A 26,826-nucleotide genomic window follows, 5' to 3' on the forward strand; every position below is an offset into this window, starting at 1 on the left:
TTGTATAATTATTAGGGATGTCTCATTTTAAACATATAATGTTAACACATTCAAACGCTGTTTAGTTTTTATTTTGAAGTGTGTATTAAAAAAAATTAAGCTATGAAGTACCCACTAAAAGTTCGAGGTTTTTTTTCTAAATAACTAATAAATTATTGAAAACCCTTAAAAGTGTTTAGGTGCATATTGATAGTATATTAAAAACGAGGTATCGCACATATTATACAAACAAAAATAAGATTGTATATGTGTTTGAAGGTTGACATTGTTCTTATGGGGCAAAAAACAAGATAGTCGCATACAGGGGGCTGGCTATTCACTATAAATAACCAGTTCTTTAATAATTCATAGCAGGTAATCTAATATTATTGTTGAATCGACTGGGGTTAAAAATAATATCCATTGTAAAAGGTAGTGTTTATCACATACATTGTTTATTACACAGGTATTGTTAATGTATAAAATATTACTATTATTAATACGTAATGTACAGCTCAATAAAGACTATTATATTATTGTAATGCAGCATCCAAAGAAAGTAGCTTGGTTTGATTGCATAGAGGAATAGATGAGACAGTTTTCATTTCTTAAAGGATTCCCAATAAGTAACCCATTCTTCAGAGTACACCAAAAACTATAATCACTGTGCATACATGTAAGTTAAATTGCATAAATAATGTAAGTTAACTTTAAACCAACAATTACAATGAAATAGAGATCATTAGAAATACATAATTATGAAATGCATTGTTTTCTTTGAAATTCAGAAAAATAGCACTTTACATATGGTACATAAGTTAAACTGACATTTTGGTGGATATTTTGTTCCTAATTTTACTTTAGTATCAATTTTAATTTGTTGGAAAGTGTATATATGTAGGACTAAACTTGAAATAAACAATTTTTATGTTGTGGTTAAATATACTTCAAGTATAGTGTTTGTTATAAAATACAAAAAAATCGAAGCCAACAAATTTTTAAGTATTTGACATGGTTCCAATTTTGTTACTTAGGCTAATTTGTATTGCTTTATAAAGATTAATTTAAAATTTAAAAGTATTAAGAAATTAGGAAATGCGTAACTTATTATTCCAAAAAGTTTTTAACACTTCATGAGCTGATTGGTGTTTTCACTTATAGTCGATTATAAAATAGGAACTTAAAAGATTTCAATTTAGATGCAAATTACATGAGGAATTACGAAAATATCCATATCTAAACAAGAAACCTTCTCTGAACACCATATTATACACAAATTGTACAAAGTATAGACCAAAAACAAAGAAAAATTTAAAAATATAAAAAAGCATTATAGGCCTATTCACAACGCATAACCCTAAAACTATTTAGTAGTTTTTACAAACTAAAGCTTTTGTAAATATCTCACATTTAATATTATCTAGTTTGTCATGGCAATTCTTTTGTCCTATTTCAAGCACTGGTCATTGAATGATCAATGGTTAAAATAATACTGAACATCAGTAATAAGGATAAATTTTGTCTTAAGTGTCCTTTCACTTGACAAAAGTCAGTTGATTGGTGCATAGTCACCGACTGATTGTGTCCTTAGGTAAGAAATCCAACGTTCAAGGAAGGAGTCTGGGGTTGAACCTCCCCATGTGCAGGATCATTCCGGTCGGGTTGTGTCTGACCATGTACAGGAAAGGTCGGTCAAATCGCAGTCGAGGGTTGTCTGGAAGTCTGGCTTGTCTGGGTCTTAAGTTAAGAGGCACTTTCAAGATATCGGAGTCCTCAAAGTCCTCTGGTCTTGGATAGAGTTCAGGATCATCCCGTCCCATCCTCTGTGGAGACACGGGGTAGGTTTCTATGTGATGTCTGGCCCCTATCGTATCATCTCCGCAAGTGCTAAAGGTGTTCACTTGCACCATGTCTGAAAGATGGAGATCGTTGGAGAGACCATTGAGACCTCTCAGATCTGCTCTGTTTTCAATAAACAAGTCCTTGAGACCCATCCGTTGCAGAGTGCTGGTGACGTTGAGCACGGAGCGGTGGGAGAAACGAGGAACCTGGAGTTCCAGTCCAGGGCGAGGGAGAAGACTGCGCAGGAGACGAGTCCAGCCACCACGGCGGTACGAGGTCTCGATGAGTCGCTGTTCTAGTCTTGCCAATCCATCCCCTGGTGCTACTTGACCCTGTTGTCCTGGTAGAACCAAGACAGTGCTGACCACAGAGTCTGTTCCAAGAGCAACTGCTGTGGCATCCAGGCCTGGCTCGTACCCTGCTAGGAATCCGGTGCGCCACACTGCAGCGGGAACAGGAACTAACCTGCGCTGTCTTGTTGATGGCCGCACAACAAAGTACATCTCACCATCTCTTCCTTCCGTTGACGCCAAGTCGCAGTCAGTCTGAAAAATGTTTAATCTTGAGTATTACATTTCAATATTTTTCTTTATATTTAGGATTTGAATTCTGTATTAATAAAAAAAAGAAACAAAATATATGTGGGTTTGAACACATACCATATGCTTTCTAATAAAGTGGTCAACAGTATCAGTTTAACATATTATGTTGATTGAAGATGATTATCCACAGTGAGAGTGAAATATTCCTAGATTATAATTTTGATAACAATGTTTTGATGTGATGTAAACTGAAAAACTTAGATGATAGTCATGATATTGACCACAAAATCCTAAGAGCTGAAGTGTAATAAATCTTTGTACATACTCTCAAAAAATATCCCCTGTGTCACAAATTCATCTCATGCAAACAATTCACAATTTTTGATTAAACATTTCTCCCGGAATGAAAAAAGAAAAACCCACCTGGAAGATGTTTGCGCTGAAAGCAGCCAGAGGTGGTCGAAGACTCAAAGTGCTACCTCTGAGATATTCTGGCACTTTACCAAGAGTTTGGCGTTTCACTAATAAGTTTGTTCTTCGTCGCAGAATGTCACCAACAACATTGAAGGCTATCTCTTCTACGTGACCATCATAATACTGCTGTGCTCGTTCCTTGTAGAAGTCCAGGATTTTTCCTTTCAACTGAAAAAAACAGTATTGTATGAGTTGAACAGAATCTTTGAAAAATCAATTGAGTTATTATTTAATTCAAAAGAGCAATAAAATAACATACAAGTTTCATTCTTTTTCATTATCAACCTTTATACAATAAGAGCTGATTGGAGTCTCTGCTATGCAAGTTTACTGTGCAGTAGTATTAACTCAGGCCACTAGAGGTTAACACTGACAACTATAGCTAAAGTATCACATAGTTATCTTACAGCTCTTGAAGATGAGACTAGAGACTGTTACTTTTCCTCTTGATACCCAAAAAGTTAAGTAAAAGTAAATTTACTGATTAGAATTAAAAAGAGAAGAACAGAGTTAATTAGTGTTAGTTCCAACATATTTGTCCTTTAAACCATATAGTTGTAAGGAATATTGTTAAGTTAAAAAAATGGAGTGCTTTTCTGCTTTCTTATTTGTAATATCCTCTCTTCATTCAGTGTGTGTAACTGATTAATGCTGTTTCTTCAATGCATGTAGAACATCCCATGTAGAAAATGACCTTGGGAGCATGTGCTCCAGTTGGCTCTATGGGAATATTGTAGCATGCCTAATTGAAGCGAAGCATCCGTGAGAACAAGAAATGCTGCTGTTATAACTGAATTCATTACATGTTTGTTTTGAAAGAACTTTCCACACCCAATCTTCCCACATCTGTCATGGGTGGGTTAGACTGGTAGATCCTTCACAGGACTCCTGTACAGTTTACACAAGTTTTATGTGTCGGCTAGGATACTCTTTATGGTTAAATTTAAAAGTAAAGTAAAACATTTGTGGAGTAAACTTCAAACAATGAAGAATTGTTTGAAAGTTTCAGAATGTCCTAAAAATTTAATTGTTCAACAACTGAAAATTAAAATGTGCATAAGCATAGAATATCAAACAATTGCCTGTCATGAGTGAGTTTTGTCTTCAATAGGAGGGATAGACCATTGTGAGGAGACAGGGGAGAATTTAATTATTGTATGAATATATTTGTAGTTACTTATAATTTTAAAGTTATTGATAGTAATAAATATTATATTGATCAAACAATAATTACATAGCTCAAAGTTTTTGAATACTGGATCTCACTTGATTTCTACATAAAGTATGATTTATGCAAAAATGGACTTGTAATGAATTAAGACAGTAAAAGAGTAGGGTTTAAGACAGTAATTAAGACTTTTCAGAAAGGTTTACTAAACAAAGTTATTGTTAAGAGGAAGAGAGATGTACCTTTATCTCTACATACACCCTACAAAATGATATGAAACATTTTTTCAACAAATCCTATTGAGGAACATAATTTTATGTTTCTATTTATCCTAGATTTATATTGTAAAATTAGCCTTTTGTTTATCCTCCAGTGGAAGTAAAATATAAGTTGGGGTGTAACAAAATTAATGTTTGGGTTTATGTTTGAATGTGAATTTGAAATGTTTTGGACATGCCATTGTTATGTTGTAGACAATGTTTTAAGTATTGATTTTATAACATTACAAATTATGAATCCATCCTGATAGTATGAATCCTTGTACTTTATAAGTATTTAATATCAATTTACAAGTACCATACCATAATTATTTAAATATATTAAACAATGAAGTATACCTTATCACTGTAGAGCTCACGAACAAAAGCTGCTGTGGTTACACCATAGTTTCTAGAGTTGAGAACAGACTCGGTAACATTCTGTAGTACTTGGTGTGGATTGAATGTTACCATATCATCCAGTCTGAGGACATCATTCATCTGTCCAGAGGTTGGTCCACGAGCCCCAAGGAAGACCATGGCCAAAAGAGACGTCGTTGCAAATGGGAGAGAGCACCAGACTTCGAGATGAAATCGATCCCTTGCCAGTGATAGATGTCCACATCCTAAATGCAAGCTCGTTGCATAAGTCTGCAAATCGTCTCACATCATCCGCAAGAAAAGCGGTTGTTGCCTCAAGACCCATACTCTCATGAGGAGCAGGATGTAACTCTACTGCAGTAGGTGGGCTTATCGGTGTTTCTGGAACAGGTCTGTAAGCACTTTGCAGACCTGGGTATTTCACTTGTGTGTACTTTGACGGATCTGGTTTGAGTGCAGTTTTAAAGCTCAGGTTATCATCTTTTATTGAGTTCTTAGGAGTTGTTTCTACAGATACAGATTGTGATGCTGATGCGACTTTATCACTACTTATCTTGTTTACTTCAGATACTATGCTTTGAGCAGGTTCTAGATGATCTTGTACTTCAGTGTTATTGACATCATTACTTGGAACACCTTTTGTTTCATTGATTTTCGACAATGTGTGATTACACAAAATAACAGTTTCTGCAGTTTCATTAATGTTTTCAGGACTCAGTTTGCTTTCTTTTGTTGGCAGTGTTTGGCTGTTTATTGTACTGACAATTTTTGATTCACTGGGTTCTTTGTGTTCAATTTCTTCATAAGTTGCTGTAGTTGTTTCATCCAATACTGTTGTTGTCTCTGATTCTGTTGTTACTTCTATACCATCCTCAATGTTAGTTGTTTGTATATTTGAATCAGCGCCAACAATATTTTCTGTTGTAGGTATTTCAGTTTCAGTTGTGGGTGGGTCAGTGGTTGTAAAATAAATTATTTTTTCTTTTTCTGTGGTTGAAGATAGAACTACAGTGGTGCTTTCCTCAATTGGATCATTGGTGGTCATCTCAGAATCATCAAATGATGATGCATGTTTCAATTCTCCTTTGACAGGAGGGCTCAAGACAATATTTGATGCTGATTCTGATAATGGAATGGTAGGAAGAGGAAGCTGAGGTTCAAGTGCTGGTTTGGAATCAAGAAGTATATTAGTTACAGCTGATATACCTTCTTTAACGAAATCCATCTCAGGCATGTTCAGTGTAGTTGTTTCTGGAAGATCAGTTGCAATTACTTCCGATTTTAGAGTAGTAGTAAGATCTTCTGCCAAAACAGTTGATGTGATTTCAGTTATTGATTCGGTTGTTAAATCCTTTGAGTTAGAGATCTCTGTTGTTAATTCTGGTTCTGTTGTAGGTACAAATGGACCAGTTGTTAATTTTACTTCCTCAGCATTACTGGCAGCAAAGTCATTGTGAGCATCATTTATTTTATCTTGAATTGAAGTGTGGACTGGTTTTTTGTTGTGAGTACAAGTAATCTCAGCTGAATGGTCAATACCATCAGTCTCGTTGCTTTTAGTATTTGATTCTAGTGGATTAGTTGCATTTGTTTGTGTTGAAGAGGGTAGTTTAATTTCCTCTGTTTTTGAAGCAGCACTTTCATGATTTGAAATATTTGATGTGGCTTCAGTAGAGTTGGTAATGGTTAATATAGTTGTAGCTTCTACTTCGGTTGTGTTGTCGTGAATATCTAAAACATGATTTTTTATATCGAATAGAGAGCTATTCACTTCGTGAATTTTGGATTCACTTGTTATTTTGTTCTCACTTTGAAGTCTTTCAGTGGTGGTTGAGATTTTGTTTAATGATGGCTTAGTTGTGAAAGGTTGACTAGTGGAAGGTTTGTATGTTGTTATTTTAATATCATCTGAAGGGTTTATTTTGTTATGCACCAATGGCTTATTACTTTGGCTTGATGTTGGTTTTGGCACAATCTTTACTTCTTGGAGAACTGGAGTTTTCAATTGAGATGGTTTCAGACTCTCACTCAAGTGAGTAGATGCAGCTGTATCTAACTTTTCTTTGTTTTTAACTTCAGCAGGAGGTGTTTTCTTTGAATGTTCACAATCTGGACTGTGAGGCTTATTATTTGGAACTTTCTTATGTGGTTTCGGGTTAGTTGCATTACTTGGACTGCTTTTTGTTTGATTGCTATCCTTAACTTTATTTGCTGCTTGTGCTTGTTTGTTTGGAACTATCTTAACCACTTCTTCACTTCCAAGTGTTTCCAATGTTTCATTAACTTTATTAGTTTTATTAACAGTAATTGGAGATTTAGTTGTGGTTGTCAAAGTTTGATTCTTAACACCATTTTTCTTAGTTGAAACTGGAGTTGTAACTTGTATTTTTTGTTTAACTGTTGTAGTGCTTGATGGTTTTGTTTTATCATCTACTACACCGTTTGTTTTGAGTACTGGTTTTGCAGTGGTTATAAAAGACACTACTGTATCAGTTGTCTTTTTGCTTGTGTTTGAGGATTCAGTTACGTCTTTGACTGTTGTTTGCTTAACACTTCCCTCTGTTGATGTTGTCAAATCAGGTTTAGAGGTTTTACTTGGGAGAGCTGTAGACTCTACCACATCACTTGGTTTGCTGTCAAGATTTGAGCTAGAGACTGGACTTGCTGTTCTAGTTTCAATTTTTTCCGGGCGTTTTGTAACTGTCTTCAAATTACTACTTTCAGGTTTCAACTCAGGTTTTACAGTTGGAGACTTTTCAAGTGCTTCATTTGTAGTCTTCACAGTCGTTGAAGGTTCAGAAGTTATAGAGGTTTTATTTTCAATATCAACTGAAGTTTGATTGTCAGTGACTTGTGACAAAAGACTAGATATAGAAGCTGACATCTCTAGAATGGGATTGACTGGAGAAGTAGCCTTCTCTGTTGTTGGGGACTCTGTAGTAGACATCACAGGTGTTGTTGATGTAAAATTAGTTGGAGTTTTAGTAGGACTCTTTGCTGGAACACTCTGGATTTCCAAAAAGTGTATAATAGGAGGTACAGCAGTGGGCTTAGTGGTTCCTTCTGTCGTTGCATCATCAGGTGAAATTTTAATTTCTGTTTTTTCATTGTTTGATGATGCTGGTATCCTATCAATATCAATTGGCTCATTAACTCCATTTCCAGTGTCATCGTCAAGAGCTTCTGAAGAATCGCCAATTATTGCTGGGAAAAGCATACTCCATGAGGAAATTGAATCTGGGATACTCAGAGGTGGTTTTGATGTTGTCTTCTTTATTTTTGAAGCCTCCAATTCACTTCTCAAAACATTTTGAACACTTGCCACCACGTTGTGGACCCCTTGAGCCACATTTGGTTCAAGATCTGACTCGTCTAAATGAGAAGATGAAAGACTATCGTGGTAGAAAGTTGGTGAATTTGATTGACTGTCCAGTGTCTCTCCGTCTCCACCAGCCAACAGTCCCTTGATCTGGTCCAGAGTCATCAACCTCTTGACGAGATCTCCCGTCTCATCGAAGGTATAGAACTCGTAGCGGTCTGGGTTGAGCAGATCCACGGGACTTCCCACGGCTCCCTCTGTCTGGTCCAAGGGCTGACCAGCTGCGTCGGTGATGTATGTTTTCGTACCATTTCCGTGGTCCATGATCACCGATACTGAGGTCACTACACTAAACATGAAGTTATAGTAAGTCAAAACAACATCATACTAGTATTCTTTTCTTCTATTAGAAACAAACATTTATTTAATTTTACAAAGAGAATAAAATTCCTTAAACCATTTTAATATTTTTAACATTAATGTTTAAATGTACCAGGAATCCACTCTTTTATTTGCAGAAAGTGAAAACGAATGCAAAGTAGAACATATACTAAACTTCTTAAAGTTTGCTTACAAATATGTTGTAATATTACAGATAAACTTTCTTAATTTAAAAATGGGCTTTGGCAGAGTACTGATTATTTTAAATTCCAATATCCATTGATAAAAGAATATTCAATGCCTCTAAGCATGGGCATATGTAAGAGGGGGGCTCAGGGGGCTCTGGCCCCCTTGAAATTTTGAAAAACATAATAATTGCACTAAGTAGTTTATTTTAAGCTGAAACAAATTTATGAGGTCTTAAAGCTCAAAAAGTTACAGGAAGAAGATTCCTTATTTTTTGAGGTTATTTAATACTTCCTAAGCCTTCTAGTGTGTCAGCCCCCCCTCCCCGGGATAATTTTCTGTGTACACCACTGCCTCTAAGAATGGAGACATAGTTTATTTTGCTCACAGATGTGGCTGCTTACAGAATAAGTATTTTGATTAGAACAATAAAATTATTTCTTTCAACAGTTGAATACAAAACAATTTTGGAACTTATTACCTTATTTTTAACACATGTATAAAAATCTTTCTTTATTTTCCTTTTTTCTATCAGATTTGTTGTAAAATCATGCCACTTTGAGTAATATTTGGTCAGTGTTAGATTAGTAGTGTTTTATAAATTATTATCTAATGTTTCACAAGATTGGTATTCCAGTTTTAGGAAGTAAAGGGAAGACACAAATATTATATAAAATATGTCTGAGGTAACTTCTTCATATTTTCATTTATTCACAAATAATAGTAATAACATTTAATGAACAGAAATTCAAATACTTTAATGGACCATATTTTTAGGAAAAAATGATTTTAAATGGTGTTACCTCTTAAATGCTCTATTATTTTATTGAATAATTAAAAATTAAGGTTATGCGTTAAAAAAACCACTCAATTCCCATTTCTAGTTTAAGTGTAAATACTTTTAGGGCCTTAAATTAGACTACAAAAAGAAATATTTTGGTATTTAATTTGTCCCATTTTGGTTAAGGGAAATTGTAGAAAAATTCAATCCAGTTTGACAATCTATCTCACTGTCTATAAAAAATTAGGTTTAATTTCCCAAATTGATTTTTAATTTGATTAAATTAAAACATGTGTTACAATTTTAACTCTAGTTTCTATTACATACCAACTGATTAAGCATTTCCAAAATGACAAAGACCTGTGTGTTTCTTATTAAGTATTTGTGCAACTAATTTCTTAGATAATTAATTGTCTACCTGAAGATTTCAGCATCTTAAGTGTTGTACAGTAAAACTAAATTGTATTTTTTTTTACCTGGATCCAAGAACTTTCCTCGATTCTTCATTCTCGATTTCTTGAGCAAAGGCCACCATACAGCAGGCCAGCAGTGCTAGCCATCTCAGGGGCCTCATTGCTGGAAAAGTAATAAAATTATTAGTCTTTTGATATAACAATTTTCTTTTTTTCAAGCTTTTAACAAATAAGCATTATGTAGTTAAAGCAGACGATTGTGTAACCAAACTTTAAAACCTTAACATACTTCCTAGTAATAGTAGTACATAATTAGGTACATTTTGAGGTGAGGTAGAGTTATCTAAGCATTGCCCATCTCTGATAGAAAATTTTAATTTGTGTTATTGTTCCAGTTAATTTAAAGGAATGTCCATCTCTTAGAAATTTCTCTTTCAGATGCTTTTTTGTTACATAGTATTGAAATCGCTGTTAATGTTTTTAAGTAAATTTATTTTAAATATTGCGTAAACATTTAACCATTATCAATTAAAAATTTGTTAACAAATGCCAATTCAATTTTTCACACAGCTTTTATCAACCTGCTAATGTTTAACAAATATGACAGATTTTATACCATTTATAATGTATATTACAGGTACAGTTTGTTTAATTATTTTGACCTGTTTTAGTAAGAAAAATATTGTTTTTACTTAAAAAAATAAAAACCAATAAAATTAAATGACGAATTTAGTACTTAAAATATGAAAATAAAACAATCAAATTAGTTTCAAGTAAGGTCACTCATTCAATTCCCAGAGACCCACAACTATTTTGATTCAAGTAAAATAGATCGACTGATTTAAATCACAGGACTAGTTAAAATTTAAAAGAAAAAGAAAGGCAAACTTGAATTGTAAAACTTACAAAAATTATAATAAATAAAGTAATTATATAACATTTTGACATAGATTCAAAACAATGATTATTAGAGGAAAACACCATATTTAATTTGATTGTATATGTTTTTGATTTGGGTTTTTTATATATTTTCACAGTATCTATGGAATGCATGAAATACTACTGTATAATTTATCTCACAGTTCCAAAGAAAACCACTTGATTTTATAATGCCATGTTTTGGATTAATATTATTTTTATAATTAATTAATCTGGTAAAGACCTCTCTTTAGCTAGAGTGAAACTGGTGAGGGGAGCACGGAATAGTCTCCTACCTTCCGCAAATATCCTACCCCTCTCGTGATTTAACTGAGTACAGCCCGCTCCAACGATCACGCTCCACTGTCAATACAAAGTCATTTGTAACATGCTGACAATAACAATACTGCTGTTGGAGTGGACTGTATGCTGAAGTATGCAAAACCTTTGGTCGATAAATTTGATCGTTTTCAAGCTAGACATTGTCAAATACATATATAAACATATGGAAATTAATATAAATCCTTGATTTTTGTCCACAGACACCAAACAGATATAAATTAGCTTTAATATCATAATGCATTCATAAACGAAAACTGTATTTTCATCCTAATTATAAACCCCATAACCACCCTACATATATGTATATTTTATGTTTTTTATATACAAACGATAAAGGATGATACCATATTTAAGGAAAACATCAGTTGTCTTTTATAAACAAAATCTGTTTAATATTTATGTTTCTCTAGGAGGGTTCACCTCTGGCTGGTTTATACCTTCCAGTTGAACCCACAGTTGGTAAGCAACAACCGATGTGTCACTTAAATCTGGGCAACCTTACGGATGCTCAGGAGTGGCACATCACTAACCGCTAATGTATATTCTGGGGCGCAAGGGTAATTTGATAGGTCTAGCCTACTGCAGGAGATGACTGTTGGAGTTGGTGGGGTTTGTTCCCTAAAAGTCAAAGGTTTTTGCCAACCTAGACATAAGGGTTGTGTCACCCCCTGCCTGCTTTGAATGGAGTGGCTGGTTCAGAGCTGGCTTCTCCTTCTTCCGAGGAGACATGACTTCAACTTTTGCTCATGAATCCGACAAGAGGTGGCTCCTACTCCCAACCTTACCCATCCAAAGTATCCTGTCACTCCAGAAGCAGCGTGAATGTCCTTATAAGGCTAGATGCAATTTTCTAAGCTTCTTGTCCTAAGAGAACAAAATAAATACTCCTTCAGTTAAAAAGTTACCCCTTCCCTCCAAACGTTTCCCTACAATAGAATGATGTTACTTATTACTTAGACTTTTATATAAATTTCTGATCATATTGAAGTTTTCTGTTTTGTCACTAGAGATATGATGCCTTATGAAATAGTGGTGCTGAACAGTTTACTAGAGCTATATTCAGTTTTGTAATACTGTAGTTTGTAGCATTTGTGATAGAAATGACCGTCCTGGTGGCCATCTTTATATTAACCTCACAAGAACAATGTTAACCTTGAACCCCTTAACTTCCTTATTTTTGGCCGTAGAATTATGAGAGATATTAGTACAATTTAGTTCATTAATACACATGCAAAAGGATTTTTACTTTTTTTAAACATTGTTGTTTGTTATGCAAAAAACAATACCAAATATCGTCTTACTATATCGTCAAAAATAGATCAAATAGTGTCCACCTTAAAAGATTATCTCAAAAGTATTTGGACGTGAATTAATCATATCCATAAAATGAGGCTCAAGTTCGTTTCAGTAGGAGTTGAAGATAATGTTAAAATCAGATTAAACAATCTGTTAAAACCTGGTTAAGTTTAAACCAAGCTAATATTTTTCATTGCACTTGATAATGAACAATTAATTGCTTTTCATCAGCTAGATATTACAGGCAATATTAAAAAAAACGAAATGATCTCTTTTACTCTCACTGTGAAACTAAATAAATATAAAAATGAAAGTCCATCCTCAAAATGAATAGAAGACAAAGATTATTTAGACATAACTCATAAGCGCACACGTTTCCACTAACAAGGCGCGGAGCGAGCGGTGCGTGGGTGTGTAATGCCTGGGGTCCACACCAAACCAACAAAAGAAAAACAAAACTGCAACTCAATGTTTCCCAACATTTTTGAAACAAAAGCGAAACATTTCGGCAACAATTTTGTTTTGTTGTTCGTGTTTTCAACAACTTTTTGTTTTTTCCCGTCGCCTGGCGGTAAGAAAGATCAAACTGTTGCTGTTTTGTTTGTGTTTCTGGCAACTTTGTTGGTCTAGTGTGTACGCTTTCCACAGGAAGAAAACAAAAACTTAAAATTTTGTGGTTCAGTTTGTCTCGTGCTGTGTGCAAAATGACTTCATCGGGAAAAGCAATAAAATGGAGTGTTGAAAATACATGTAAATTAATCGAACTTTATAGAGAAAGTAAATTGTTATGGGATGCCCGACACCCTGATGATATAAAAATCGTTATAAAAAGGCAGACGCCTTAAAGGAAATTAGGAATATTGTGTAATGTTTCTTCAGAGGAAGTAGACAGAAAGATAAAAAAACATCAAATACCCAGTATCCAAAGAGAATACAGAAAATTATCAGTTATTGAAAAAAATCCGGGAGCTGGTAAAACTTTCGTTTCGAAAAGTGGTTTGGTTATTCACTATTAAGTTTCTTAAAAGATAAAAAACAAGCCAAGACCAAGTGGGAATATAGGCGGATTATCGAATACACAGGTAGATATTTAATTTATTTATTTTTATTTATTAGATATAAAATTTACATATATTTATGCATTATTTATTTACTTATATTTTTATTCATTATACATTCTTATCATTTTATCCTTAAAAATCAGTACTTTTGCTCAATAGATTAACAAAATTTTAACTCTGCCATGGTAACTTGTTATTAGTTATTAATAATTAGAATAATAATCATTAAATCAATTAAAAAATCATTTTCCCCTAAAAAATCAGTACTTTTGCTCAATAGATTAACAAAAAATTTTAACTGCCATGGAACTTGACCTTGCTCATACATAAAATATTCAGCAAATTCTTTTCTTATTTCCATAGCTTCTACAGATGATTTTCTTGCAGTCTGTTGTAGATTAAAAAACGACTGTAAAGTTTGCTTGATCTTTTCTCCATGCGCCATCTTCTAGTGTACCACTATCAATTATGTTCTACATCAAAGCTGTTTGGTGTGGATTATATTTATTTTTCACAAGACAACACCTTAGATAATTATGCAAACAAATGCATGCCAAAGTCACTTTTTTCTACCTTTTCTGGTTTGTAACTCAGCATTGGTTGGTTTGCGAAACACTCGAAAAACACAGACGCTAAAATGCCAAACACATTTTCAACTATTCTTCGAGCACGTGAAATTCGGTAATTGAAGACACGTTTCTATTGACCCCAATTATCTTGATGGCCGCTATATGGTTTCATAATGCATGGTGATTAAGGGGGAAAGCATCATCCTGCGACTAAAACATAAGGACTTTCTTTGTCCCTTCCAAGAAGAACACGTTTCGTTTTTTGTGGCAAATTTAGTTTTTCCTTCAACCAATAGTTTGTAAAATGGGTACTTGGTATTTTTAAAAACACCTCCGTCAGAGATTCGTCCTTGACAACCAAACGTTTTGCATACAGAAAAATTTATAATTTGCGTCAACAACAGCAAAAAGAACTACACTGAAGAATGTTCCTTTTATAGTTTAAAAAATGTCACTGCCACTGAATGTAGGTGCACTCGATTACAATGTGCTTTCCGTCCATTGCGCCTAATGCAATGTGGAAATAAAGTGCCAAATCTTGTTGAAGATCATCGCTAACTTTTTTCCCATTCCTCTTCACTTTTAGGAGTCTGAAATAAAATATCAAATTAAATTTAATTGAAAGTTCTTATTATATATGTTTTTTTAATATACATTTTTTTATATATAGTGTTTATGCAGTTTTTAATAACATACATTCTTTACTTTTACAGGAAAAGTGATATGATTAAGACAGTGATGAAGAGGCAAAAAGAATCCGAAACAAATGACGATGATACGCTAGCGTCCCAGCCAGAGTACAAGTAATATGGGAGAAAATTACAAGAAAGCTACGAAGATTTGCAGGCTCAAAAGGAAATTAACTGATAAAAAACACCAAAAGCTTAAAAAGCAAAATCTACCACACCAAAGAAAGAAAAGAGTTCTGATTAAACCACTTAGTGAGAAGCAAAAATGCAGAAGTTTATGGAATGCTACAAGAAGTAATATAAAACTAAAATCAGCAAGGAACATCTGTACATAACCCGATGATTTTGATATATTTGGTGAGCTAGTTGCTAGAAAAGTGCGAAAACTTCGTACTCCTTATGCGGCAAGCTACTGTGCAGCATTTGATCAATGATCTTCTCTACAAAGCAGAAATAGGAGAATATGAGCCCAACCAAAAAACACAGAAACATTCAAGAGCAATTGACACCGTTCCTTCATTTATCGATCTACCAATTGCAGTTCACACTAGAGTTCTATCTGAAAAACAGATACAAACAACCACAATTATATGAGTCCAGATAGCATTCGGTCTTGCGCAAGTACCCTTAGCGTTGGAACCTACTCAAATCCAGGCGGCATACAAAACCTTATTCAAACCCACCCAGCGTTTCAAACCTACGAGATACTACTGGACTAGTCCGTCTTGCTTTCATCGAATCAACATACCACCCAGATTGATGAATCCTGGCCAGCTACGCGGATAACAACAAATGAATCAGCTCAGTCATAACATGTAATTTTCAGATACATTCCAAATAAAAGTTATTTTAAAAAAATCAGTTTATTTTTTAACAGCTACCTATTAATAATGTTAAAATTTTACCTTGACATATGTATTTAGGGCACTTATGAGAGCATCGCAGGTTTCTGGAATTATTACTGATATTGCCTGTTTGGATACTTTGAAAAGATACATCAGACTCTGGTTAATACTCCCCAGTTGCCAAAAAATCTTAAAGTAATCACTAAACGTTTCTGTTACACTAATGGCATTTCGAAAATTTGTATTTTTCTTCTGTATCGAGGGTCCAATGATTTCTATTAGATTTTCAAGATCAGTACTGGTCATTCTTAAAAGTTTTTGAAGCTGCATCGCATTTCTCCACTAATACCTCTATCGTCTTTTTCCTTAAATCTTCCAATAGTTCCTCAACATAGTTTTTTTGTCGGTTCTTCAAGCTCGGCCTAACCCAAAAACGTTTTTTTTTCTTTTTTTTGGTTTAGGAATAGAAAACCAGCTGCCATAATAAATAATTCATTGTTCCTTTGTAATTCCAAATTTCGAGCTCGCCACATTTTCTATCGGGATCACACAAAAGTTGACTGATTTTTGTTTTCATAATGTGGACAGCAGTTGACAATTAGTTCCTGTTTTCGAAAAACTTGCAGTTTTTGTTGTGTTGCTGATTTGTTGGAGTTTTTTGTTTTGTTGGTTTGGTGTGGACCCGGCGATTAGAGCGAAATGGGTCGACAAGTTCAAGTAACAGACTGTACCGCCATTGCCACTGCTCCAGAAACGTACGCTAATGTCATTACCATGTTATCTCAAACCACGACAACACCTGCAACCCGGCTGTTGTAAACTACTCACGTGACAAGTCGACCCGTTCCCGTTCTCCAGTTAATATTTTTGTCTTCCGCCGAGATAACCCAACCACTTATGTACAAAACGCTCAGAATTGTTACATAAACCGTGAGATTCGTGATTACTCTATATGGATTGTGTAATACTCGTATTACTGCATAGTGTGATCTTGGAATCTCGATCTAAAGTGTACTTCGACTCCGAGATTACTAACAGATAATTAACAAGAAATACGCCAAGTTTTACAATTGCTGGGTTATAGATGGTTGTATGAGAAACGGGAGTGAAAATGGGACAAATATTATCGCTGGCATGCATCTTCTTTGTAGTTTTAACCATTTATATTAGAACCTTGTCACAACGAAGGAACTCTTACAACATGATTTTGACAACTACATACCTTATCTGAAAAAGTGTTATTGGTATGAACACAATAACGTAATTGGTAACCATAAATAATATTAACATTAACAAGGGGTGCATTTATTTATAAATTGCCTACACACAGAGTTTTTAATGGTTATACTTGTTGATTTGAAAACTTTGTGGGAAAATGGAATATTATAAGAATGTTAATCACTCGATTAAGACTCCCAAAACAATATGTTAGTGGCATTTCCCCTGCTGGAGCTAATAGAATAAACGGCAAGAAACTTAAGCGTCCATACTTGTTACCGCTAGTTTTGATATTACTTGATATCAATCAATCTTTGAACTAACTGATCTTCTTTGCCCTATATCTTGTCTCGCTGCTCCAGGTCATATACGAGAATAATATGACCTCGTATAATCTCCGACAGTCTTACTCAAAACTACGAAAAAGTGAATTTCCTTCTGACATTATTGAGACTGTCGCATATAGACTTTGGGAAGAAACCCGTATATTTCCAACGTATCCAATACGGGTTTCAAAGACCTCAGAAACTGACATTCTGGCACCTTGATACCAGAAATTTCCTCAAGCATGACTAAGGTAAGTGTTTATCACCGGGAGAAAACTACGTCTCTGTAACATTTAATATTGCTGCATCAAGATAGGGTTTATTCGTTCTTTAAAAAGTTCTCACCTTGAGCCTCAACATGACTACCTAAATATGATAATCATCGAAAAGTTCTTTCTCTGCGTTCTGTTCTCTCATCATGCACTCTCAGCAAAAAGTGAAAGCACAGGAAAGCCTTTAAAAAGTCGTAGATTAAATTTAATATTAAAAACATTTTTTAAAGAACCTGCTACATGATTAATTAAAAGTGGGAAAGAAAAACTCATCACTTATAAATCCAGCAAAGAACATCAATATATAGCTTAAATGAAAAATATCAAACAATATTCAGCATACCTGTATGAGGCTCATATACTCAAGCAGGTAAGAGATTAATTTAAAACTTTTCATGATATGACTAGATATTAATGATTAAAAGGGATGGTATGATTGGATAGAGCAGTTGAAATTACGTATTAATATCTGAAAGTGTTAGCCTACTCCATTTTCTAATTAGAGCATCGCGATCAGGTCTTGTGAGAGACAATAGTTTGCATCACTTGAGCCTTTCATCGTGGTTCCTGTAGCTATCGTCGGAGTTTAATCTCTCCTCCCAACCCTTTCACATCATCTACATAATGTTTCCTGTGTACACACTTTGCATCTTGGTTCCTTGTCGTTGTTATGCAAAAGAATGATTGCATCTAGAACTTTTAAAAATTCAAATACTGCTATACAGTGTTGTTAAATCGTCAACGTATAGAATTGCAGCAAAAAATATTGACACCCTATTATGATGGTGGATTCAGGTTACTCCTAGTATTGGTTTGATTTGCAAAAAAATGTCCAAATTCAGTAGTTTATACAATAATTCGAGAACACAACGCTTGGAGTTGTAGGCACTGAGTTGTTTTCATACCACCCAGAAATGTGGAAGTGCATTTATTTAAATCTAAATGATACTGGTTTTCTGTGAGTTTAGTTACCAATATTGTCAAATAATAAACGAATTGGATTAAAAATCTTTTTCGTAATGTGTATGATAAATCATCCCACTCCTCCTTAATTCATGTGAGGTTTTAACGTGAGTGATGTTTAAGACCCAACTGTATTCAGCAACCAAATCACTATTTACCACACAGTTGAAAACAGTTTTCGTAAATATTAAACTAGGCAAAAACGTTTGAAATGTAAATGAGTATCCGAATCTGTAGGCTACTACCTGCAATGTGTAGATACTAGAATGGATGAAACGAAATAAAATTCTTCATACTTTTTAGCCTTTGGCTAAAAGTTATTAAACTGTAAAAAGTACCATTGGGAGAGAGTAGTAATGCAAAGAAAACTACTTAAATTAACTTTTTGAAATTCAATGTATGTTTTTAGTGGAGATGCCCGGCTAGGGCTTCAGCAGGAAGATGAATCGCAGAAGTGGCAGGACAAATTGAATTGTGATTTGGAAGACATTTATATTCTTGAAGCAGATATTTCTTTGACTAGCCCATCTGGATGTGCAGGGTGTTATTGCATTGAAAAAGAAACCAATGATTGCTGGTGGGGAAAGTCTTTTTACCACTGCGACTGATTATACAAGCACCGTTCGTTAATAACTTATTGGCTCTATGATCTTACCAATTCCTTTTTTTAATCTATTACACTATTTATTACCTGCTTTAAGTGCTAAATCCATTAATCTAATGTCGTTTTGCCAGTATGAAATTGGTTTTCATATCTGGTAGTTTTACAAAGTCCAAATATTGAAGACGTGCATATCAGGTTCATAGACTTAGCAATCCTCGACAGTCTAACTCTAACATATTAATGGTCCTTCCTATAAATTGATCAACCATAAAATTCCCATTCAGGGATCCTAGGCAGTACAGTGACCGAGGATTATTATCTTGTAACAGGGACCACTGGAGAGCTCTAAATTTTCAAATTTAGCACTGTGTTATAAATTTAAAAAAGTAAATTAACAAACGTTTCTTTAATTTCTAACGGTATTTAACATTTCAAAATAAAACGTAGTCATTGATAACCCAAACAAGCAAACTAGATAATATATACGGAATATTCTATTTCCGCGAAATCTACGTAAGCTCTAGACGTAAAATTTGAGTAACGCAACAGAAACAAACACACAATCAGTCGTAATACACGTCCTCGGTGGCAACTAACGGTATCGCGAATGAGCGCTGAAGAACGTGACGTCGACAATGCTGAGATGCAGGAGGCAGTAAGCCAGTTATCAGCAAGGCAGGGGTCGAGTTCAGAGTCGATCGTGACCGGGATTACGTCAGACCAGAAGACGAATGGACAACTTGGTTAAGGCCAATTACATTCGGGTTTCGCGAGCCACGCTCCGTCTCCTGGCGCTAGTGTGACGTAAGGACCGTTATTTGGTCGCGAAATTCTTATCAGTTCCGATATTTACTGCGTCCGTCTGTCGATTGTTACCGTTACTCGTGTGTTATCACTCAAGTTGGCAGTGGGGACGTGACTTATGCAAACCAACATGTCACGCCTGGCTGTTTACTGAGTTCGCGGAAGAATGATCAGTCGGATTTTTGCAACAGGAAGTCAAGTCCTGCTAAATAACTATTATAGCACATCTAACGGTTGACAAAATTTTCATTATATAGTTTTTTTTGCATGAATTTTCCATAAAAAAGCGATTTGGAATTCGCCTAATCGGACTAGTTTTGACAATTTCATTCCAAAATTAAAACATAGCTAATTTTAACCACATTTTCGACCCCATCTCTTTGGTGACATTTGGTAAGTGGTGAAAGTGGTATTTTGATATGTAAAATTACTAACCAATAAGTTTACTAACTTAACATTTCCGGCTATTTTCGTGTTGAATACTACTACACTCGGCATCATCATTTGTTCTAATTTCAATAAATTAATAATCCATTATTTGTTTAAAGTTCATGATTGAATGGGGTTGATTTTGAAACCTTAACCCATATTTTAGGATTTGACACTTGAGGAAGACAGCTGATATCAGTTTTCGAAACGTCGTGTTTCGTTGTTGTAACACTTAACGATGGCGAATGTTCGTAATCGTCTTATCCCAATAATCATGTCAGGTCTTTGCAAGAGCCGAAAATTATAGGTGTTTCGACAGTTGTTGAGCTCTAAGTTGAAGATAACAGAACGGTGACCTAAGATCTGTATGTTGTGGGTTGCTCTCAGTTCACCCGATCCAGACCGTTGTTCCTCAGTGTGATACACGATCTCATCTACCGCATCTCGTAGTGTCCCACGAATATTTGTACGCTGTCCGTTAAATGAGACTTTCGATGCATGAGAAAATACACTTCCGACGTTCTCTTGTCCGTTATACACCTTATTTAACTAGTGATGGTTTCTAGTGACAGACTTTTAAAAATTGCTCTTAGGCATCTGGTACTTTTTTATCTGCAAGTTACATATTTAAGTAATTTTTTATTATACATTATAAAAAATATCAACCTTCGTAGTGATCAATAAATGCCTGGTACTGATATGACTAGTTTTGATTGATAAAAATGTATATTTTACTACCGTAAATTCTAACCACAATAAGATAAATGCATAATTTCAGATACACCTATATTTTAAAACAAACCAATTCATTTGTTCCAACACAAATTGCCTTTACAGTTTAATCAACAGGTGTAAAATAATAAAACTGTATAATTGTTATATGGTTTATATTATGTAACGATTTGTGATATTCAGGGCTGACAGATTATTGTAGGCCTACTGCTTTTACATTTTAGGGAATTACAGAATCATTATTTTATCCCAATGCAAGTTTAATATCATGCAAGCTTGTATGTGTGGTTTAAATACAAACGTCACATTTGCTTTGGACCAAAGTTTGAGTTTGGAGATGAAGTTTTTAAAAGTTTATGGACGGTTAAAGTTGGCTTCAGATAAACTATTGCAGTGTATATTCTTTGACTTCTACCAACGCAGAAGCAGGTAGTAAATTATTGTGTCTACTGCACAACAATCGTTAAATTCGTGATCCTACGAAACCGGTTGCATAAAACAAAACTACATGTTTTGGTAGTGTCAACACGTTTCCCGGTCCAAAGAATAGCTGGAGTTTATCTAGATATGTAGCCTAATATATATAATCAAGTGTGTGGTTTTGAGCACGATGTAGGATCGAAATCAATTTCAGCCGTAGTTCTGCCTATCGTTATCAGATTTCTAATTTGTGTTCACGATGTGTCCATAAACCTGCGATACGAGTGGTTTCCACAAGCCTGTGTCAGTGAGTTATATCACTGGGTGACATGACCCGCTGTACGAATAATCGAGACTTTCGTTTTTCCGGGCCCGGCTGGCCTTGTTGCCAATTGCTCGCTCTTCTAATCCTACGATGCCTCAGGTAATAACAATATAGAAGATGAGGCATATCACCTGTGCGCAGTGTCAGTGAGATATATCACTGGGTAACATGACCCGCTGTACGAATAATCGAGACTTTCGTTTTTCCGGGCCCGGCTGACAGTGTTGCCAATTGCTCGCTCTTCTAATCCTACGATGCCTCAGGTAATAACAATATAGAAGATGAGGCGTATCACCTGTGCGCAGTGTCAGTGAGATATATCACTGGGTAACATGACCCGCTGTACGAATAATCGAGACTTTCGTTTTTCCGGGCCCGGCTGACAGTGTTGCCAATTGCTCGCTCTTCTAATCCTACGATGCCTCAGGTAATAACAATACAGAAGATGAGGCATATCACCTGTGCGCAGTGTCAGTGAGATATATCACTGGGTGACGACTCGTACGTAAAATCGAGACTTTCGATTTTCCGGGCCCGACTGACAGTGTTGCCAATTGCTCGCCCTTCCAATCCTATGCCTCAGTTAAGCAGCAATATAGATCATGAGGCAGATCACCCGTGCGGTATGTATAGTGATAACACCAAGTAACTATATCACTTTTTATTTCTCAGTAACAATAATAATAATAATTTGTATGCAATAACATTGTTTTGAACTTTGTAAAATGCTCTAAAAGTTTCCAATGAAGGGGGTGGGGGCATTTTCAGATTTACATTATAAAAATGAGCATTCATAATTTATTGTAAAAACACACATAACGCTCGACATTTTGGTGGAAACAAGAATTCATTATTTGAAACTGTATTACTGTTTTTGTTTCAATTTTGTAAACACCAACACTATTTTAATGTTTTAAAATTAAGTACCGTGTTAGCATAATGCGAAGGAAACAAAATTTTGACCCAACCTTACTACTGAGGTATGCTTTCAGGAAATATTTAGTATTAGTAGTGGATCAGTCAAGATCAGAATAATTTTGTTGCAGTAAGGAAAAACAATATTTGTCTGCCAAATTTTGGGCTCTGTGTCTCCAGAACGAACGATTTGTAAACTTCTAAATTCTTAAGCTTAGAAATGTCCTAAGGTAGCATCAAGATGTTCCGGTATAAATCGCTTAGAAAAATTGCTAACACATCAAAACACATCAAGTGTTTCAACCTCGCTGCGGACAGTTTCGGTTTAACGTTTGTTGGTTGAAGGCCAACATTTTCTACGCGAGGTCAAAATATTTTAAGATTTAAATTGTGTAAGCAATTTTTCGACGCGGCTTGAACCGGGATGACAGATTGTGAATTGTTAACTTTTTCACTGGACTAGGAATCGCTCTCAAAAGGTCTATATAGAAATAAATTTAGAAACGCTCCGTAAAATATGACATTCATATTCATTGTCCTTGCACTAGCCAGAGAACTGGGTTAGCCGCCGTCCGCTCATCCATGCAAATTGTCGGCCAAACGGAACCCTGGAATACAGCGCACCGGTCCGTTCCACATTCGCCACAGTTCTTGTCGCCCAGCAGATCTCCGCTCACGCTGGACGGATCAGATCACTGGGCTCAGGAACAATCTTGTAAGGCAAACAATGGAATATACCTGATATATTCAAATTACGCTTGAATTGTGTGAACAGTTATGTGTTTTTAACACTGGTGAATAACTTTTGGAAAAATCTATTATTAGATTCTTTAACTGTCTTATTTGACTGTGAGTCGTAAATGTTCAAGGGTTGTGATAAAATCCAAAACGGATAGTTAAAATTAGTAACAGAATTCGCGAATACTGAGTTTGAGAATTTTTAAAATATTGCTACAGAAATATACGGAAACGGAAACAGAAGTAAGGATAAAAATGAAGGACGCGTATAAAAGGCGCTGGTACCCACAATACTGACCTTCCTATTTATTGGAGAACTCTATTCGTGTTTGTTTCTGAGAAACCGTGATGACTCACCAAGAAATTCGCATTCAGTGACAATGTAGTTTCACGCACGATGGTGATGTTACTGGGGTATGCACTTATGGCATAAAGTCATGATTAAAGACTCTGATCCTGAACTCTTTCGAAGCGTACAAATTACTTAACACATGTATTTCACTTCTTCTGTGTGAATGATTTACAAGTAGTCGCCTCTTTTACAGACCATGTTGAGCTTAGGATGTCCTTCTCCATTGTTGCAGTATTGCTCATCACAGTCTAATGAACCCGAGTAACCGTCGCACACAACATCATACTGTCTGAGCGACCGCAATGTGTCCGGAGGCAACAACTGTGTCACGTATGCAACAATTCATGATAAATAGTAACTAGCTCAGAGGTGTACATTTGAGAGCTGCCTTCTTTTTTTCTGTCACAATGCAGTTTAAATTGATGTTATTATGTGGAAATGGAAACATTTTCAAAATTGCTAGTGTCCAACAGGGCCTTTTTTTAAATCGTGTAATTTTCTGTCCGTGCGAAAACTTTTGATAGAAAGGTCGTAGAGATTTGAAACTTGGCACATAGATCCTTCCTGGCCCTCTGTTGCTTTTAGAGTCCGGAAAGTCAAAATTAAAGATAAGAAATACAAGCGTCAAGTTTTTGTATTGGTCTTATGTGTAACAATTATGACAACGGGAAAATCGCAGAATAAATTTGTAAACAGAAATATCGAGTACAAATCTACGACCATGTGACGAAGTAACACACAATTACTTTGTTGTATAGGTTGGTAAGATTGTCGGGGCCTTTGCTACTCAATTGGATCGTTTTATTTAGTATTAGAGTATTTGATTATTGTATTGGTAATGACAAGATGATTGTAGCCAAAAACCTGTATTAACTAAAACGTCAACAGCCTTGACTAAGTCGTTAACGTGAGAGCTTATTGTGGGAGGCGAAAGTTCCAATCCAAAATTTCCCACTGTCATTGTTTCGACTAGAAAAGGAACAGTGATTGCGGGACAGTTGCTCCACTAGGGGAATTAAGGGAATTAGTGACCCTGAGTGAACCGACACTCCTTCCCAGAACTGGAGCTGCAAGAATGTGAACCCGCCGCGATTTGCTCTTCCGCCGTTCGCGCATCGGCGGCTGCGGTCGTTGTCACACCTCGCAGACCACAACATCGCGCCTGAGGGTCTGTAGATTACCATACACTTGTGTCCCATTTGTGTAACATTTCTGTGGAGGTCAGACCACAATGAAAATAACAATTCTCGGAATCTACCGGAAACGTAGATATGATATCTGTCCACAGGTAATATGATATCTGTATTGATTGGTATGAGGATGCAGCATACAAAAGCAGAAGGCAGTCAAAATACATGACACTTTTTAAGCATGTCAACTAATTAGGAAATATAATACATTCAGTATTAAAAATATTTTATACATTGCTAACATTTTTTTGAAGTTTTCAAATAAACCAAATTTGTAGTTAACACATTGAGATTTAGTATCTGGACTGCATAAATTGACGTGTTGAATAACTAAGAAGATTTTGCATAGAATTCTTTGAATGAATGAATGATGAATTTAGACGTTAAATAATATATTTTGAATATATGAATCGTATATACTGTATCATGTATATTTTACTTCTACTTTTGGAAAAAAATGCCAAGAGAAAAATAGTATTTTTGTTTAAAGTAAAGAAAGATTTTAAATCATTATGTAAGTATATTGAGATATAATAAAGTTTCCATAATAGGAAACGAAAAAACTAAACTAAAGCATATACATTTAGAAAATCATAAATTCAAATAGTAAATTGATGTTATTGATTAAAAATAATAATAAAATTAATTTATGTTTTAAATAAGCTTTTAAAGTACAATAAATCTATATGGAATTTCAAAATTTATAAATAACATATTTTATTGATTGACCTAAGCGTTGTTCTATTGAATAAATTTAATAGAATATCAAATATTTGCACATAAATTAATCTTTAGATTAAATAAAGTAAACACATAATATAGAATTAATTATAAATTATAACAGAAAAATATTTGTTTTACTAAGGTGTTGATACAGTTAATAGGTGTATATTACTTGTCCAGTTATATCTACTAAACCTCCAAAACGGGTACCTATTAACATCTTGTTCAATTTCTTCAATAGAAACAAATATATTAAAATAAAAAAATATGATAAAACCCAATTATAGGTAATATATTTTTAACTTTTCGTATATTTACAATAAAAGCTTATTAGTTAACAGAGTTATAAACAATTATCATTAAATTACCAATACTGTTGTTAATAACGTAGCACCAGGCTAGACGAGAAAACTCACCAAAGTCTTCTGTAGTCCCGACCGTTGTAGTCTCCGAGTCGCCGTGCACCGCTGCACTACCTGTCAGGGGACTGCCGACAGCGGCAGCCACCACTAGTCCTTGCGGTAATCGCTGCCTATCATCACCGCGCCGAGCCACGCACCTCACCCGAAAATATCTCTCTAAATATAGCCTTGAAGTTGGGACCGCGAACACCACCAATCTTCGCAAGATTCACTCCTGAGCTATGCGAAGACATTGTTAAAAAAATAATGCATTCCAAAATTTTATTTGAGAAGATACAATTAAAGATCTATTGGACATGTTAACGTAGGGCAAAAGATTTTTGTTGTTTATAAAAATTTTACATTTACAGTAGAACCTCGGTTAACCGAGGTAATTGGGAACCGAGGGTACCTCGGATACGGCGCGAACCTCGGATAACACGGAACGTAACCTAAAAATCGTTACCGGGGCTAAAAATAGCTCAAGATATACTAAAACATGAACAAAAAGTTATTAACTGAACTGTTGTTTAGTTTATTAGTACAAGAAATGTTATTAGTACGCAATAAAACGTGAGAGGAAACGGTAACACTCACAATACCTAAACACTGTTTTTAATATAACACTCAATTTATTGCACAACTGAATACGTATGATATAGGCTACACAATGTACAGAAGTTTAGTTACAGTACAGTATTCCTGTTTACAAAATTAAATCAAAGAAATGAAAATTAATTTACTGTACATTGTTTACAAAAATAAACAAAGTAAGCTAATCTTTTTTCCCAAAGAAATCAGTTATTGTTTTTTGACTTAGATTAGAGGATCTTAGGCTAGCCGCCCTGTTGCGCCAGCGTCGCAGCCAAACTAAATCGTTTGTTGTTGCGGTTTCTTGTTGTTCAATGTATGCCAGTGCTCCCTCGATCGTTCTTAGACCTTCTGTATGTGATATTTTCTCAGTCGCCCCC

At 35.0% G+C, this 26,826-nt stretch overlaps 1 protein-coding gene across 1 annotated transcript; it reads right to left on the reverse strand.

Moving 5' to 3' along the window:
* Positions 1-402: 402 nt before the first annotated feature.
* Positions 403-26,104, reverse strand: LOC124352895 (mucin-5AC-like). Its single transcript, XM_046802623.1, is given in 6 exon segments — positions 403-2,366; positions 2,787-3,005; positions 4,623-4,829; positions 4,831-8,311; positions 9,787-9,886; positions 25,871-26,104. Coding segments are annotated over 5 exon segments (4,785 nt in total). The 5' UTR covers positions 9,885-9,886; positions 25,871-26,104; the 3' UTR covers positions 403-1,586.
* Positions 26,105-26,826: the final 722 nt, after the last annotated feature.

Source organism: Homalodisca vitripennis, chromosome 1, assembly GCF_021130785.1.
Source record: "Homalodisca vitripennis isolate AUS2020 chromosome 1, UT_GWSS_2.1, whole genome shotgun sequence".
Taxonomy (NCBI): Eukaryota; Metazoa; Arthropoda; class Insecta; order Hemiptera; family Cicadellidae; genus Homalodisca; species Homalodisca vitripennis.